Source organism: Hippopotamus amphibius, chromosome 5, assembly GCF_030028045.1.
Source record: "Hippopotamus amphibius kiboko isolate mHipAmp2 chromosome 5, mHipAmp2.hap2, whole genome shotgun sequence".
NCBI classification, from domain to species: Eukaryota; Metazoa; Chordata; class Mammalia; order Artiodactyla; family Hippopotamidae; genus Hippopotamus; species Hippopotamus amphibius.
Window position 1 is genome coordinate 73,336,020 of NC_080190.1, and position 16,390 is coordinate 73,352,409.

The 16,390-nt window shown below is 38.5% G+C and overlaps 1 protein-coding gene across 1 annotated transcript in view; it reads right to left on the minus strand.

Moving 5' to 3' along the window:
• Positions 1-16,390, minus strand: part of ARID5B (AT-rich interaction domain 5B) — a 177,733-nt gene that overhangs the window by 139,514 nt on the left and 21,829 nt on the right. The window contains exon 3 of the mRNA XM_057734383.1: positions 7,025-7,250. Within this exon, the coding sequence (XP_057590366.1) occupies positions 7,025-7,250 (226 nt within the window). The remainder of the gene's footprint in view (positions 1-7,024; positions 7,251-16,390) is intronic.

Here is a 16,390-nt window from a genome sequence, read left to right on the forward strand (position 1 = left end):
AAAAGCAAGAACAGCTAGAGTCCAGAAGGGTGATAATGAAGGAAACTAACACGTACGATAATTTAGGGAAGACGTTCTGGTCTTTTATCTTATTTGATCAGAACAGCTTAAACAAAGCTGGACACCAAGCTGGTATTCAACTGTGGGGCTTTATTGAGGCAAAGATACTACAGTCCTACCCTAAATGTTGCAACATACAACCACAGGAATTACAGAGGCTTGAAAGGCACAGCAATGATATTGAGCCACAAAACCTCCTGCCATATTATTTGACAATGATGTTCGTCAGGTAATAGTCTACACTTAACACTACCGCTGAAAAAACAAAAACAAACAAAAAAAGAGGTAACTACAATTCAGGAGGTATAGTGGTTGAATAACATCTTCTCCCTCCTTTTTTGCCCTGAGGAGTAGAAAAGTCAAAGCCATACAGCTTTAGGGAAAAAATCCTAATAGTTTTGTCTGTGTCATTCCTACCTGGAGCGTGCGAAGCCTGATGGACGTGCCACGGCTGTCTTCCACTGGAAGCCACTCCTAGTTTGGCTCTAGGGTTCTTAGCAGAGACAAGCTTGTACAGTGTAAATGAGTAAGTTGGTATAAAAGAACAACCAAAGTGTGTCCTGAGATGAGTGACCAGGATGGGGAGGGATTTTGAAACCACATCCTGGTGAAAAATTGAAAAATTGGGATTGTTTAGCCAAATAAAGAGAGGACTGAGGAGTATTTCAAGGAAGGTGGCAGGGGGCACTATCACTGTACCAATGGCCAGCTTGACAATTCTACGAATAACCCCCCAAAAAGCATGAGTTTCTTACCTTGTTCAAACATTGTATCCAAGAGGTGAATACTGGTAACCTGAGCACTAAAAATAGCACTTCAGTTCCAATTTCACCTTTTTCCTATTTCTGCCCCAGTATCTCCAACTCTAAAAGTAAGAATAAAATCTTAAAATTCTATAAACCTCTTCAGTTGACTATCCACCTTCAGTCCATTATCAAAAGATTTGAATTTGGTGTTCTAGAAAGCATTCATCACTCTAGGAAACACTAAAAGGTCTGCAAGTCAACAGAAATTCCGAATGGAAGGGTCTTAACTTGGAATGAGCCTTCATGAATGATGGCAGCATGATATCTAGACAGCAGTATCAATGACCAGCTGTTGACTGGCTCACACACAGTTAGATTTCAGACTTTCCTTCCAGCAGGTGTAGCCAAGATGGCTGAGTGCAAACATACATCATTGTTATTTATTCAAAACATTTTTTACATGTTCATTCTACCATTATTTCAAGACAGTGTTCCACTATTTGATTACATGGCCAAGCTGAATTTTAACTTTGAAATGAAATGGAATAACTTCCCGTCTGTGTTCCCAGGTCCTTAGAAAACTGTCACTAAGTTGTTCTAAAGCTTAGTCTTGGGTACAGACTCTTGGAAGTGTGAACTCGCTCGTGTCAAAGGTTGTTTGGGCTGTCACTTTACAATGAAATGAAGCAACCTCGTGAAGAAAGAGCCAAGTTGGCACGTGGAGAGCATGCTTCTCCCGTGTTCACTGTGTTAGAATTAGATTCTTTAAAGAACGCATGGTTCACGCAACAATATTGTCAGAGGGGCTTGTGAGAAAATCCTTTGGAAATTATCTTTACGAATTTTTGATAAGCCTCAAGTGTAACTGATTTCTATTTTGAACTCAAGGATGCTATAAAGGCCAAATCTGTTTCAGTGAAGAGGCTCTTCTGTAGGGATTCCTCATGATATCCATGGACAGAATAATTTGAGAATATGTCATCCAAGAAATCTCCCAAGCTTCTATCTTAAGAAAAAAATAGTATAGCTAGCTCAGCAATGGAAGTTAAAACATAAACAACAAATAGCCTCAGAAGACTGATTAATATACACACAAAATTTACACCTAGAAAAGAAAAAAATGATTGTCTTCAATCTTAAGAAGTTCATTAGATGTCTCCGGTGAAAAATACTTACTGTGACAAACTGTCAGCACCTTAGCATGCTTCTTACTAGAGACATTTATACTGTTTTCTTCAACACAAAGCAAGAATCCTTCCCATAGCCACATTCCAGGAAGCAGCTTCACATATCAAACTCAAGACTAAGTTGAAACAACCATTTGAAATATAAGGCCTGCAGAATTTCCAAGCAAAGACTACAGTCAATTTCTAACTAAAAGTCCTGGAGAAGGCATTTACACCACTGGCCACTTGTGGCCCAGCTGATTTTGACAGAATTTTCAAGAGGAGAAACTAGTCAAATATATTCTCTCCACACAGATGTATATATAATATATACAAATATATATATTATATATAATATATATACACAAGTAAAAGAACCTGAAGGATTTTAATATTGATAATAGCTTTCTACTGAGGCAGATCGTAAGAGCACAAACCCTGCCCCAAATCACTAGAACATGTGATTAGGGAAGTTCATAAGAGACAAATAAGCTAATATTATACAATCTAGCTCCATATGATTTAGACTTGCCTTCTCATAGTAATAAGATGACAATACCATCTTGGACTTCAGTATCACAAATACTTCCATAGATGTTAATTTTTTTCTCCATAGATCTTCTCAGAAATCCAGTAAGATAAAGTGCACACTATTACCCATTTCACACACTAGGAACCTGAAGGTGTAAACACACAGTGACTTGTGCCGTGAGTGACAGATCTCCAGGGCAGGTAGAGCCAAGATTCTCCTGACCTCCTAGCCACTGCTCCTTCACCACCACCACGCTGTCTATTCCCCAAAGTACCATGAAAGTCCCAGCAACAGAAGGGACAGGGGAAGGCACTCTTTCTCAACTTGATGGGATTCTGAAACAGAAATTGAACTGAGGGAACCCCCATCATTAAATTCAGCCGTACCCACACCCACATCTTTTGGTCTCTTTTCTCGATTTCAGCTCAGACTCCTCCATCTTTTCTTTCTTTTTCTAGAGACACACTTGGAGATGAAACCATTTATAACTGCCCATCCACAGACAGTTTGTGGCAGCATAATTGACAAGGAGTCTGCTGCAAAAAAATGAAAATGCTGTTTTAATAACCTTGGCCTAAAATACATTTCTGTTGTATGCCTCAAAGGGTTTCAATAAAAAGTCAACCTGTAGAGACATATTTTCTTGGCTTAAACAACAATCCAAAGCATATAAATGTAGTCCAACTATAATGACATATTTATAGGCCAATAAAGCTTACACTGCAGCTTTCATACTTCACTTAAAGGAACTCTGTAAGAAGCAGTGTTATATAAAATAATTTGATTTTTTTTTTCAAACTATAGCCCAAGGAATAAAAAAATGCAAGTATGCTATGTTTAACTGATAGTGTTTATATTCCTTAGTTGCTAAAAGTTTTGTAAAATGAAATAATTCTTCATTTGACTAGTTCCAACTGCCATACCAAATATGGGTATCAGGTCCACTTTATTACAAAAAGCTAACTACTGTAGTTCTAAAGACAAAAATAAATAACTAGAGGCTTGTGTAGTGAATGATTTAATCAACCCGATTCTTCTGGAAAAACAGGTTCTTGTGTTCGTTATGCTTATGAATAATACATTCCTTAACCCTTCTATTTTAACATAGTTATTTTTTCTTTCTTCCTCTTCTATAAACTTCAGTATGAAACTGTGTGAAAAAAGGTAAAATATCTCACTGAGTAAAGTCACAATTTGAATTGGTTTCATATTGAACTTTCTTTCTTTGAAAAGGACAAAAAGGAGGGAAGGGCCGAATGTACTCTCACACATCTCAGAAGTGTTTTTTAACATTATTTCCCCCACTATCTAGATGTGCAGTTTTAGTCATCATTTACGATCTTAAATGAAAATGCCATAGGTTTTTAAAAAGCAAACATGACATCCGCAAATATTGTCCTTGAGGGGAAGGGGATAAAGAATGAAAGAGTTGTGATTTGAGTCAGAGCAGTTATTGGAAGCTGCCATTTGGGGCAGAGTTTCTCTTTGTGGAGTATTAATTTGTTGGCAGACACACATTTGTGAGAACATTCTTGTTTTTTTACTATTCAGAGAGACAGGAAGTGACACAAACTGGGATTAAAGGGAACTTATTCTACCTAAACATTGAGCAAGAAGAGTTCTTTAATTAGCTTTTATATGGTAAAATCACTTTTTTAAGAGTCAACCTAATTATTTTATTATTGATGTTTTAACACGATGAAATAATTCAGTTAAAAAAATAACACTGGAGTTTTACTTTATCCGCAGAAAGGTGAGATCGTTCCATTCTTTGCTTACTTCCACAAGAGAAAAAGAAGGAGGGTCTTAAGTAATCTCAGAGTTCATCTTCTTTCTCTGGTAAGAACAATGAGCAGTTGGAAGGGTTTTACAGAAGGAAAAACCTAATAAGTGTGTGAACTTCCATTAACAATGTGGTATTGGAAGTGGTTTCAGTGTGGCCAAGAGAAAGGGAGATAAGAAAACCACTGTGTAGAAAGCAAAGTACAGACAACAAATATTTTGATGCTGCAGACAGAGAAAGGGAGGGGTTGAAGAGAAAGTTGCTGGGACAGAAACATACACAGTAAACGACACCCCCCCATCTCCCCAATATAAATCCTCACAATGCAGACTTGTAAAACTTAGATCAAGCAGATAATGGAAACTCATTACATTAAGGAAAGTTTTTGTTTCTCTTTCCATATTATTACAACACAGTGTGCATTCCAGTTACAAAAGCTATTTATCTCAAATTCCCCACAGTTCATACCAACTGAGTAGAATTTTAAGGCCCCAAATTCTATCCTTAAAGGGGTATTTTATATTTAAAAAAAAAAATGGTGTTTCCTTTTCACCAGAGAACTTTCCAATCAAATCTCCTGTTGTTTATTTTCCCTTTCTCAACACTGATCACAGAGCTGTCTCCCAAATGAGACCAAAAAAAAAAAGGAAAGAAACAATCAGAATCATCTAGAGATCCTTTTATCAGTACACATTCTTTCATCTTGCCTCAATCCTACTGAATGAATAATCTGCGGAAGCTGGACTCTGCCATCAGTATTATTTTAAAAATTTTCCTGAGTCTTATAACAATAAGATTTAAAAACCGCTAAGTACTGTGAATATTCACTATAAACCAATTTCTTCTGGAATCAATTATTAAAAAGTTAGATTATGGACATTTTTAGAATTCAGGAAGATCAAAACTTCTATATCTTTTGATGAAATTAAGAGGTTGGGTTTCTTTTCATTCATTAATAAACTGTCAATTTTAAATACAAAACAACTTTGCTATAAATACTCTTGTTTATATGCGTGACATCAAGCTTAACCATCTACACATCCTTTTGTCCCCCGTGAGTTTCCTGTTTAGTTTTTTATTAGTAACAGTATATTTCATAACTAAAAAAAAAAAATCAAACAAACAAAAGAAAGGATTTAATGTTAAGGAAAACATAAGACAATAGCAATACAACTTAGATCATGTATCAGGCAAGTAACACAACAGCTGTATCATTCAGTATTACCACATGTCAGTAGGCTAGTCATGGCGTGTTCACAAAATTGGCCATGTAACAGCCCATATAGGAAGATCAGTTAAAAAAAAATTCTTTGGTTTTAAAATGAAAACCACTAGATTAATAATTTTCTCTAAATGTGCACATGACAATCAGGCCACCGTGACCGAAATATTACCGTCTGACATCTACCAAAAGCTGCCAGGAAACTTGATTGTTAAACTGTAAGAAAATATTAATGCTATTCCCAAAACACAGCACAACTCATCACAAACCAGAATCACATGAAAGACAAGTCAGTTACGGGTGTTATTCAGTCTCTTTATGCCAATTAAAATAAATAGTCTAGGTTTGTTGTAGTAGTTAAAATCTAGGTTAAATAAAAAACAGGAAGTTGTCACATTAAGGCATAAAATAAGGCTATGAAAATCAGCATTGTGCTAGAATGAAAGGAAAAGATGCCTTAATATGTTAAAAGTGAAGTTCCTCTTTGCCTAAAGAGGAAATAACTAGTTGAAATCAGAGGTCAACAACTTTGGTCTTGAGCAATGCTAGGAAAGTCAGTCAGTGAATGCCACAAGGAGATACATAGGGGGAAGAAAAAAACCAGGAAAGGACACAAAAGAAGTCACTGGAGAAGAGAGTGTTGAGGAAAAGCAATAAAACTAATTATGGAGCTTCTCTCCACACAGCAATATACACCAATCACTGTGCTAGACCCTTTGTATCTTACATCTCCCAGTGACCCTGAAAAGCTTCCCGATCTTCCAGATGGGGAAACTGAGGCTTGCAGGTTAAATTATTTGCCCAAGGCCACACAGCTACTAAGTAAGCAACAGAGTCAGGATTCAAACACTAAACACAATAACTACTTCCAATCCCAAACCTAGAGTGGAAGAAGGGAAGGAAGGAAAGAAAAAACCATATAGTTGATGGTGACTTCCAAACCCTAAAATCTCCAGCGAACCTATGTCATGAGCTGCCAACCAGAGGCTCCTCTGCGCTGACACTGCTTTCCGGCTCCACATTAACTCACTCATCTCGCCTCATTTGCTTTCCTTCCAATGTAAAACATGAAATACTGACATGGTGTTAATAAATGTCATATTATCCACTCAGAACAAATATTTAAACTCTCCATTTATTCAATTTTAGGTGCCTCGATTAAGTCTTATGCCTTGACAGCAACTGGAAGCTGTCTAAACACCACGTGTTATATCACCCAGTTTCCAGCACAGGGCTCCACACAGAGAAAGTCCTGTGATTCAACAGGTGAACATCCATCCCTTACACACCCAGTCTTCCATCCCAGGCATCCCATATTCCCAGGCCCCTTTGAGGTTAATTTTATATACACATACATACATATATATATATATATATACACACACACACACACACACATACACACACACACATATATATATATAAATGACAGGGTTTCCAGAAAAACCTACAATAAAAAAAGTAGGTTACTGTATACGCCCACATGTTAGATTTAGAAGTACAAACGGTAATTACCAAGGTCAGCCTTTTCCTTGAGAACATCCTTGAAGTTGAGTCCACTGTTCAAGGTTGACTGCCGGTACTTCAGCAGCGCTTCCTTCTGTCCATTCCTTCCCAGGGACTCCGTTTTCACTGACCCAGCTTGGAGGCCGCATCTCCACTTGGAGAAATCAGAATGTACCCACTTGACCAGGTCTTCAAGCTTCACAATCACCTTTTCGGAAACAGCAATGACTTCATCCTACAAGAGGTAGTTGGGGGAGGACAAAAAACATTATTGATGGTTCTGAAGTAAACAATACATTTCAACAAAGCCCATCTGAAATACCATTTGAGCAGTTTAACCTAACGCAAGCATGACAACATGTTTTTTTGGTGACAGAGAACCTTCCATAACTCACTTCATTTCAATGGTTTTTCACTGCTTGTGGTCTAGATGAGGAATAATTTATAGGATTTATTTGTTATGTCCTTAGAAAATGTCCAAAAACTGGGCAGTAATTCTAATAGCCATTTTTAATGCTAGTTGCCAAAGCTCACTCTCCCTATTTGACCACTTGGGTGAAAGCTAATTCTTAGGTGCCATTAATTACAAAAGTAAAAAAGTGAGAACTAGATGACTAATGGTTAGCCTGTCTCTATATAAATGGTCTAAGTAAATCTCGAATTCTTGGAACTCTGACTCACCTCCAAATTCCTATGTTTATGGTACATTTTCCCTTGGCTTATACACAAATATTGAATTTAACTTTTGTCCTAAAATTAAATAAAACTGTGATGTAATCCCAAAAGAAATACTTCATAAATGTTATGTGCTTCCCACTGAAAGAAACTTACACATTCTCATGTTTCTTAAAAACTTTGTAAGTTGAGAAATGAACTGATTTTTTATTTTAATACATATGGGGTAAGAGGCAAGAGGGCGAGTGAGGAGAAAGCCTTTGAATCTAAGAAAAGTAGTTGAAACAAGTTTCTCCTATGGATCATAAATTTGAATTTTAAGCATCTTTAATTGCTTCCAGGAAACGACCAACTTTTCTGACTCAGAATTAATCCAGCAAGATATTTAATAGATATCTGTACATGGAGCAGAGGAGGGCCTCTCTTTCCCGAAGATTCTTTGGAAAAGGCTTAAGAAGATCATCTCACTGGGTTTTAAGTTAAATTATTTGAAGCATTTGACATTTCAACTTGAGCTGACTTCTTTCATTTCTTTTACTTCACATTTCTGAAGAAAGCTGAGCTGTGAAAACCCCTAAGCTTACAAAATCTTAGAAATATTTTTGACAAACAACAACAGGAAGATGTCTCTGAGTTATTAAACAAAGGGAATTCACAAGTGATTTTGGTTAATTTTGCTGTAAAACATGACTCTTTTCTCCTTCTCTCCCACCTACACACACACACACACACACACACACACTACTCTGAAGCAAACAAAAAAGTGTTTATTAAGATAAGCTTCACACAATAAGAAGCCCTGGATTTACTTTTTAGAAAATGTTTTAAGGTAGGGTCTAAAGTTTCACGTTTCCTCATCCAGTTCCAAGCTGCCTTTGAGAAGAGCTCGTTAGGCAGCAGCAAAATAACAAATACTCTATCAAAAAATGAAAAGTGAATCTTCGTAATGGAATCCTTTCTCATATCATGATTAAATATGGACTTTCACTAAATGGGAGACAAAGTGGAAACTGTTTTTATCCCCTGCTGAAGAAAAAAAATTTTCAATAGTTTATATAAACAATGGGGCATGTTACAAAGTACCATTTCAACGGATGATTTCACTCAGATTCACTACACCATCCTCTTGAAATAAAAGATCTGTAGCTGTCACGCATTTTATAGCTATTACATGGTGATTATTAAATGTCAGAATAAAAATTCAGGCTGGGTATTGTTTCAAAGCATATGGGAACAGCTTCTGGACAGGGCACACCAGAAATCAAGTTTAGAATATACTGGAAAATAATTAAGTACCATGGTATATAAGTCTCAAAATTAGCAAAGATTGAATTTGGAAACAATTTTACCAAATATGGTTCCCTGGAAGAGACAAGTTTGGAGATGAGTGTTATTTTCAAATAACTCTATGATCAAATGATTATCATTTCAATTACCAGTTGCTTCAGATCTTTTCCAAGAAATGGCATGACTAGCTCTGGCTGGCTTCCAACGCCCGCCAAATAGTTTATTAACCAAGAGAAAATACAATCCTTATGATGTCATCGATGAATAAACCCATCTTTCAAGATTCAGTCTATAGATTGAGTCCTCCCTCCTTTTTCTCTCTCTCTGAAACAGACCTTCTGAATATATACACAATACATAAAAACAAACGCAGGAATTCAAATAAACATGTATGAGCCGTAAACCCAAGTTTGGATTCATTGTGAAACCACCAGTATGTTTCACTGTGGATTCACAGAGAAACTGGCCCTGCAACATTGTCAAATGCCAGGATTTAGAAGGAAATCTGATAAGCAGAGGAGGGGGAAGCAAGAAACCAAACCCCCAAAACAAAATAGCCAACATATATACAGAAAACGTCTCAGGAAACACTACTTTGTACACACAATGGCATAAATCACATGTTCGTATTTACTATTCTGAGGCAGTGCTGACTAAAGTTCCTAATACTCACCATTCTTGGGCAAGTCTCTATGTCTAAGAAAAGAATTTCAGTAAGCTCATCTCATGATTACATTAGCTCTCTGCAAACCGAGAATTAGCACTGGATAAATATTGCTGATTTACTCTAATACAACACAAAAGGAACACAAAGAAATACACTTGCTTATTCTATTAATGCACCTTGGCTTTTCAGTTAACCCAGAGCCTAGTCTGTATTTATGTAGGCTGCATTGGGACACTTTCTAAGTCCGTATCCCCTTTCATCATTGTTTTAAACTGCCTATTTCTGTCGTTTGGATTTTGTTTCTCCCACTGTATAATAACAGCATCCTCAACCACAGACTTCTCTAAGTCAGAGGAGATCATCTGGTCAAGAAGTCACGTATCAGCCAGCCCATATGTATGGCTGCCTCTGCAAGCGTTCTAAGGATTGGGAAATTTTACACAAAGTCTCCAGACTTCTATCTTGTCTTATATAATAAAATAAAGAGTATCTGGAAAAAATACAAACAAAAAAATGTTGAAACTGAGTAGAGGTTGATTTCTTTAGATGAGATGCAACCTCTGTAATTTGCCACTGGCCCCACCACTCCCTATCGCCTTACATTCAGTCCACCCTTCCTTTACCTGCCTGGCCCCTGGGGCAGGCACCCACTGTTTAAACTTCCACACCCAAACTTATTCCACACCCCTCACTTTACTGATGAGGACAGTAAGGTTCAGTGACGTGTCCTGCTGCCAACTTTGGGTAGAACTTGGACAAGAATCCAGGTTTCCTCTCTGCCAACACAGCACTCATCCTGGACTCTGGAGCCAGACTGCCTGGGTTCAAATCCAAGCCCTGCCATTTACTCCCTGTGGCACACTGGGCAACTTCTTTAACGTCCCTGTGCTTCCATTATTTTTTTTAAACCTACGTTTTTTTAAAAAGTTAATACTACTGTCTATCTCTCATGGTGACAGTGAGGATTCAATGTGTTAACATAAATGAAGTGGTGCATCAGATCCAGCTATCATCCCTGTCACTGCTTCTCTGAATGAGTGTTTTCCAAAAAGTGCCACCCAGAGATGAGTGTAGATGGTTCGTGGATAAACTTTTTAAAATTTTAATATGTTACTCATTGCTTATTTATTTTTGTGGTAACTTTCCACTTATGAGGAAGTGGTACTAGTTTCCCATTTATAGGAGATATAGAAAGTTTCCTCTTTAAATTTTAGTTTAAAAATAATTGGTCACTTTGAACAAAACCATTAAATATACACAGGAGATGTGGTATGGCAAAAAAAAAAAAAAAAGTCAAGATGCTATGAAAATGACTGAAATTTGGGACAGTACATTATATATCAGTGGTTCTCAAAGTGTGGTCCAGGAACCCTGGGGAATCCCCAAGACTATTTCAGGTGGTCCACAGAGTCAAAACAATGATCATAATAATACTAAGAAATTATTTGCTTTTTTCACTCTTATTCTCTTTCAAGTGTATAGTGGGGTTTTCCACTGACTCTAAGACAGATGGTATGGCAAAAGAGTGAATACAGAAGGAGATACGAGAATACAGCTATTTCTATTAAACTCAACAGTAAAGAAATTTACAAAAATGTAAAACAATGCCACTGTTTTTACTAATTTTTTTTGTTTTTGAAAATATGGTCAATTTTCATGAAAATGTGTTACATTTACATAATGGGTTTATTTTCCCATTTGCATCGTATTAATATTTTTAAAAATTAACTTACAGTAAAATTTCCTTTTTTTGGTATACAGTTCTATGTACACCATAGTACACACAGCAACTACCAATCTGTGCTTGCTATAGCTGTCTCTTCTGCAAAGTGTAATATAAATTAAATCATACAATATGAACTCTTTTAAGGCTGCATCTTTCACTCAGCATAATGCCTCTGAGAGCCACCCATGCCGCTACCTGTATCATTAGCTTGTTTTTTTTTTTTCTGCTGAGTAGTATACCTCAAGGTATGGATGTGTCCCATTGAGGGATGCTGGGTTGTTTCCAGTTTTGGTCATTACAAATAGAGCTGCTATTCATGCACAAGTTTTCATGTGAACATACATTTTCAGTTCTCTAGAGTAAATACCTAGGAGAGGGATTGTTGAGTCATATAGTAAGTATATATTTAATTTTGCAGAAGCTGGCCAACTGTTTTCCAGAGTGGCTGCCCCACTGTGCATTCCCACCAGCAGTGCATGAGAGTTCCAGTTGTTCCCCATCCTCACCAGCACTTGATACTGTGACTGTTCATTTATTATTGCCATTTTAATATGCACGTAGTGGTTTCTCATCATACTTTTAATTTTCATTTCCCTAAAGATGTTGAACATCTTTTTCAGGTGTTAATTTGCCATCCGTATATCCTTTCTGGTGAAGGGTGTGTTTAAGTCTTTTTGCCCATTTTTAAACATTGGGGTGTCTGTTTTCTTCTTGTTGAGTTTTGAGTTCTTGTACCCTCTTGATACAAGTCTTTCATCAGATATGGGGTTTGAAAATACTTTCTCCTATTCTGTAGCTTGTCTTTTCATTCTTTTAACAGTGTGTTTCACAAAAGTTTCATACTTTGATCAAGTCCAATTGGTCTGTTTTTTTCTTTTATGGGTTGTGTTTTTCCTGTTATATCTGTGAACTCTTAGCCTAATTCTGGATCATGAAGAATTTCGCCTTTGTTTTCTTCCCAAAGTTTTATAGTTTTACATTTAGAAGTATGCTCCATTTTGATTTAATTTTGTATAAAGTGTGAAGGTCAGCCTGACATTAGTTTTTTGGCATATGTTACATTATTTTCTTTTTGAATAAATTGAGCATTTAAAATATTTTAAGTTTTAATTTCTAATACCAGTAGATCTAACCCACATAAATCAAAGCTCCTCTGCAGTCCTAAATAATGAGTATAAAGTGTCTTCAGTCCAAGAACTCTGAAAATCACTATATCACTAACCAAGGCCATTCTTATTCTTAACTCTCCCATTAATGTCTTAGTAACAATTTGATAACGAACAACTCTAACTTTGACTTGAAACTCTCCCTCTTGTTAAGAATTGTGAAGAATCTGAGATTTTACTCTACTTTCAAACTCATAAGTTAGCCTGTCACAGTTTCATGGATGCTTGCAGAGAACTCAGACTTCTGGTCAGAGACAAACGATGGTTTATGGCTCACAGCAATAGCTGTGGTCAAAGTATTAGCATTTGTGTTGGATGTTTGATACCCAATTCCCAAAAGGAGATACAAAGAGGGCTAGATGATACCTGCACATAGAGTGGGGTGCATTTCAAGAGAAGAATCCCATGCATAAGGAACCTAAATCTTTTAATACTGATCAGTAAGTATGTCTGCCCTTTTTCTGGAGGAAGACACTAGCTCCATCCTCCAAGGCCGTTCACTATGTAAACATCCTTGAAAAGACAGTTGGAACAACGGCAGTGAGTGGCTCTGCGCACAAATGTGCAGATACTCAGTGGACCCACGAAGAACACCTACCACCTCTACATTCCTTTGCTTTGTTCAATTTCTCTCCTTCCTCATTCTATTTCCCTATGGGGAAAATGTAGGAAACATATATCCTTAGATGCCACCTGGGTCCACTCTTGTTTCTCAGCATATCACTCCTTGAAGAAATCATTCTCCATGGAGATTCCAATGTTAACCTCTAAGCTCATGACTACATTCTATAGTTTGGTCCCAACTAGTTGGTTCAAACCTTCATCCAGACTCCAGTCCTTCGTCCAGTCCTCAATTTAGACATCTCAAGAGTCAACTCAGGTTCAGTGGAACTGCACGCCCACTTGGCTTATGCATAAGAAAAGAGCTCAGATGACACAAGAAGAATTTAATACTTCCCAACTGTGGTTAACTTTCTGCCCATATCTATTCTTCCTTTCTTCTTTAATAATAGGCTGCTAATTTGCTAGGCACAGAATAAAGACACCATTTCCCTGCTTCCCTTACAGCCAGATGTGGGCCTATGACCATGTTTGACCAGTGGGATGTGAGTATCATTGATGTGTGCAACTTCCAGGTCAGGCCCTCAGAGGGGATGGATATGCCTTTGGATCATACAAATGAAGGCAAATCTCTCAGGAGAAGAAGATAGTCAGGTTTCTAGATGACTTCATGGAGCAGAGCTACCATATTAACCCTGAAACACTTACCCACAGGCTATGACATGAGAGATTTGGAACTCACAACTTATTTAAGCAACTTTAATTCTGGGCCTCTGGTACACACAGCTAAACTTCTATTTTTTCTTTTAGTAATATATCAATCCTCAGGAGAAGACGTGAACAGAACCTTCCCTAGAGCACCATGTGATATCCAGTAACAGGCATGTTCAGCTAAGTTAATGGAGCCCAAAGAACAATAAACATACGAGTGTATCATTAGAGGGGCTGGCAGAGGGAGTGGGGGTAGAGTGAAAACTGGAAAACACGGCATATTCACCTTAAGCATCCCCAAACATCCTGGGCTTTTTAAATGTTCTTTGTGGCAGTTGAAATGTGATAAATGTTGGGAACACAAAACACATCAATAGGTGATGGTAGCTAAGTAAACTGTGAAACCAAAATAACAGTCTAATTGGTTCTACACGAGGAGGGCTTTTTCATCAGGATAGAAACTAAAAGTGAAGACAAACTTTTAAGCATCAACTTTTAGAAAGACCAGCAGCAGCCACGTCAGCTGGTGCCCTCACCATTTTGACCCAGCACGTGTGCCTACGATGTGCACCAACAGACGCAGGCAAGGGGAAGAAAGTGCCGCAGCGGGCCTGGCTGCGTTGGCCACTCCCTTGCTTTCAAGCCTCCCTCAGATACCCGCTATTCAAGGCACCACCTGCCCCGTGACTTTCTCTGTTACACATGAGTATGTTCTGCTAACAGGACATCTACAGAGTGAGTAAAGGGTTTCACTCTGCAGGCCCGTGATGGCCAATCAGAGGTCCAAGAAGGTCCGGCAAAAGAAAATGGTCACGTGGGTCAACAAGATGAAGCTTTCCCTGGTCAGTGGTGAAATGAGAAAAAATAAAGACAACACAGTGAGTATTTCAAGAAGCTGAATGTGCTAGATTTCAAGGACTATCTTTGTGTCAGTCAGCATCCCGACAGGAAAGAGATGGAATCGCTGAGTAATGATAATCCAATGAGGGTTTTACAAAGGGACTAATGACAAAGATGTTGGTGGGATATAAAAGATCCCTAAGAGAGCGATAGTGCAGGAAGCTGGGCTAACAGCAGCTCAGCCATCCCCACTCCTGGGTGAAATCATCCAAGGGGGATGGGATGGTTACCAGGATCAGAGCAGAACCTTCTACCCGTGGCTGTGATTCTTCCTTAGAGGGACACCAGCCGCCTGGGGGAACCTCGCAGGAAGGAATGGGGAATAAACACCTGCCTTCACTCTCTTTCCTCCCTCTTCTGTGGGGAACCTCAATGGAAGTCACCAGGCCAAGGAGCTCTGTTAATGGAGCCACACAGGGGCGTCCCCAAGGCAGAGAGAAGGGAGCAGCACTGATCTGGAGAGGCTCCCTGCACACTCTTCTATTTAAGACCTCATCTCTTGGGACTTCCCTGGTGGCACAGTGGTTAAGAATCTGCCTGCCAATGCAGGGGACACAAGTTCAAGCCCTGGTATGGAAAGATCCCACGTGCCGTGGAGCAACTAAGCCCGTGCACCACAACTACTGAGCCCATGTGCCACAACTACTGAAGCCCGCGTACCTAGAGCCCATGCTGCACAACAAGAAGCCCATGCAGCGCAATGAAGAGTAGCCCCCACTCACAACTAGAGAAAGCCCAAGCACAGCAACGAAGATCCAACACAGCCAAAGATAAATAAATAATAAATCTTAAAAAAAAAAAAAGACTTCATCTCTCCTCCTTTCATAGCTGTTATAATTTTATTTTTTCCTCTGAAATGAGGATGGCGATGGATGGCAGTAGCTGTTTTTTAATGTCCTTACTCAGCAAAATAAAATATCAACACTAACTTGGTCCCCGAACTGGGAATTATTGCACTTATTACCTGTGACATAATATTAAATCTTTGTTAGGTGTCAGTATTTGATGCTGAATTGTATAATTCCGTCTCCTTCAATAAACGCCTGAATTGCAGAGACTTTTTAGTGGCGAGGACGTTTATTTAACTTTCTCTTGTGCTTCCCCACGAGCCATGGCTTGTGCGGCGCCTGAAGCATACGACTAGTACTTATTTCAATGGTCCCCCCGTCTGGACGTTCCATGCTGGGAGAAACTAAGAGAGCTGAGGAAGCACTGGCTTCTGAGTCTCATGGACTCAGGTTCAAATGCAGCTCTACTGTGTTTAATGTCAGTGCTCATCTTGGGACGTGACATTACCTTGCCAAGGTCTCATCTAAAAAAGGAGGGGCGGGAACAGGACAAAGGAACCCACCTCATAGGGTAGCTAGGCTGTTGGAGAAGTTCTAGCATTAACTGTCAACACAGGCACCCAAGAAAAGACGGCTATTACTATTATTACATGACATCACTTTAACTGAAAATAAGGGAACGGAAGGAGTAGTCTACACATGTCACTTGCAAGGAACTGTGTACATTCCTAACTCTTCTCAATTCTTTGTCTGGGGACGATAATATCCCCGTAGTTCCTGCTGGGTACCTCCAAGGTAAAGGTGGGCCAGAAAACAATTAAGAATGTCTGGGCTTCTAAGTTATTCTCCTCAACCCTCAAGGATACAGTGGTGGCAAACTCGGAGGTGCTTTAC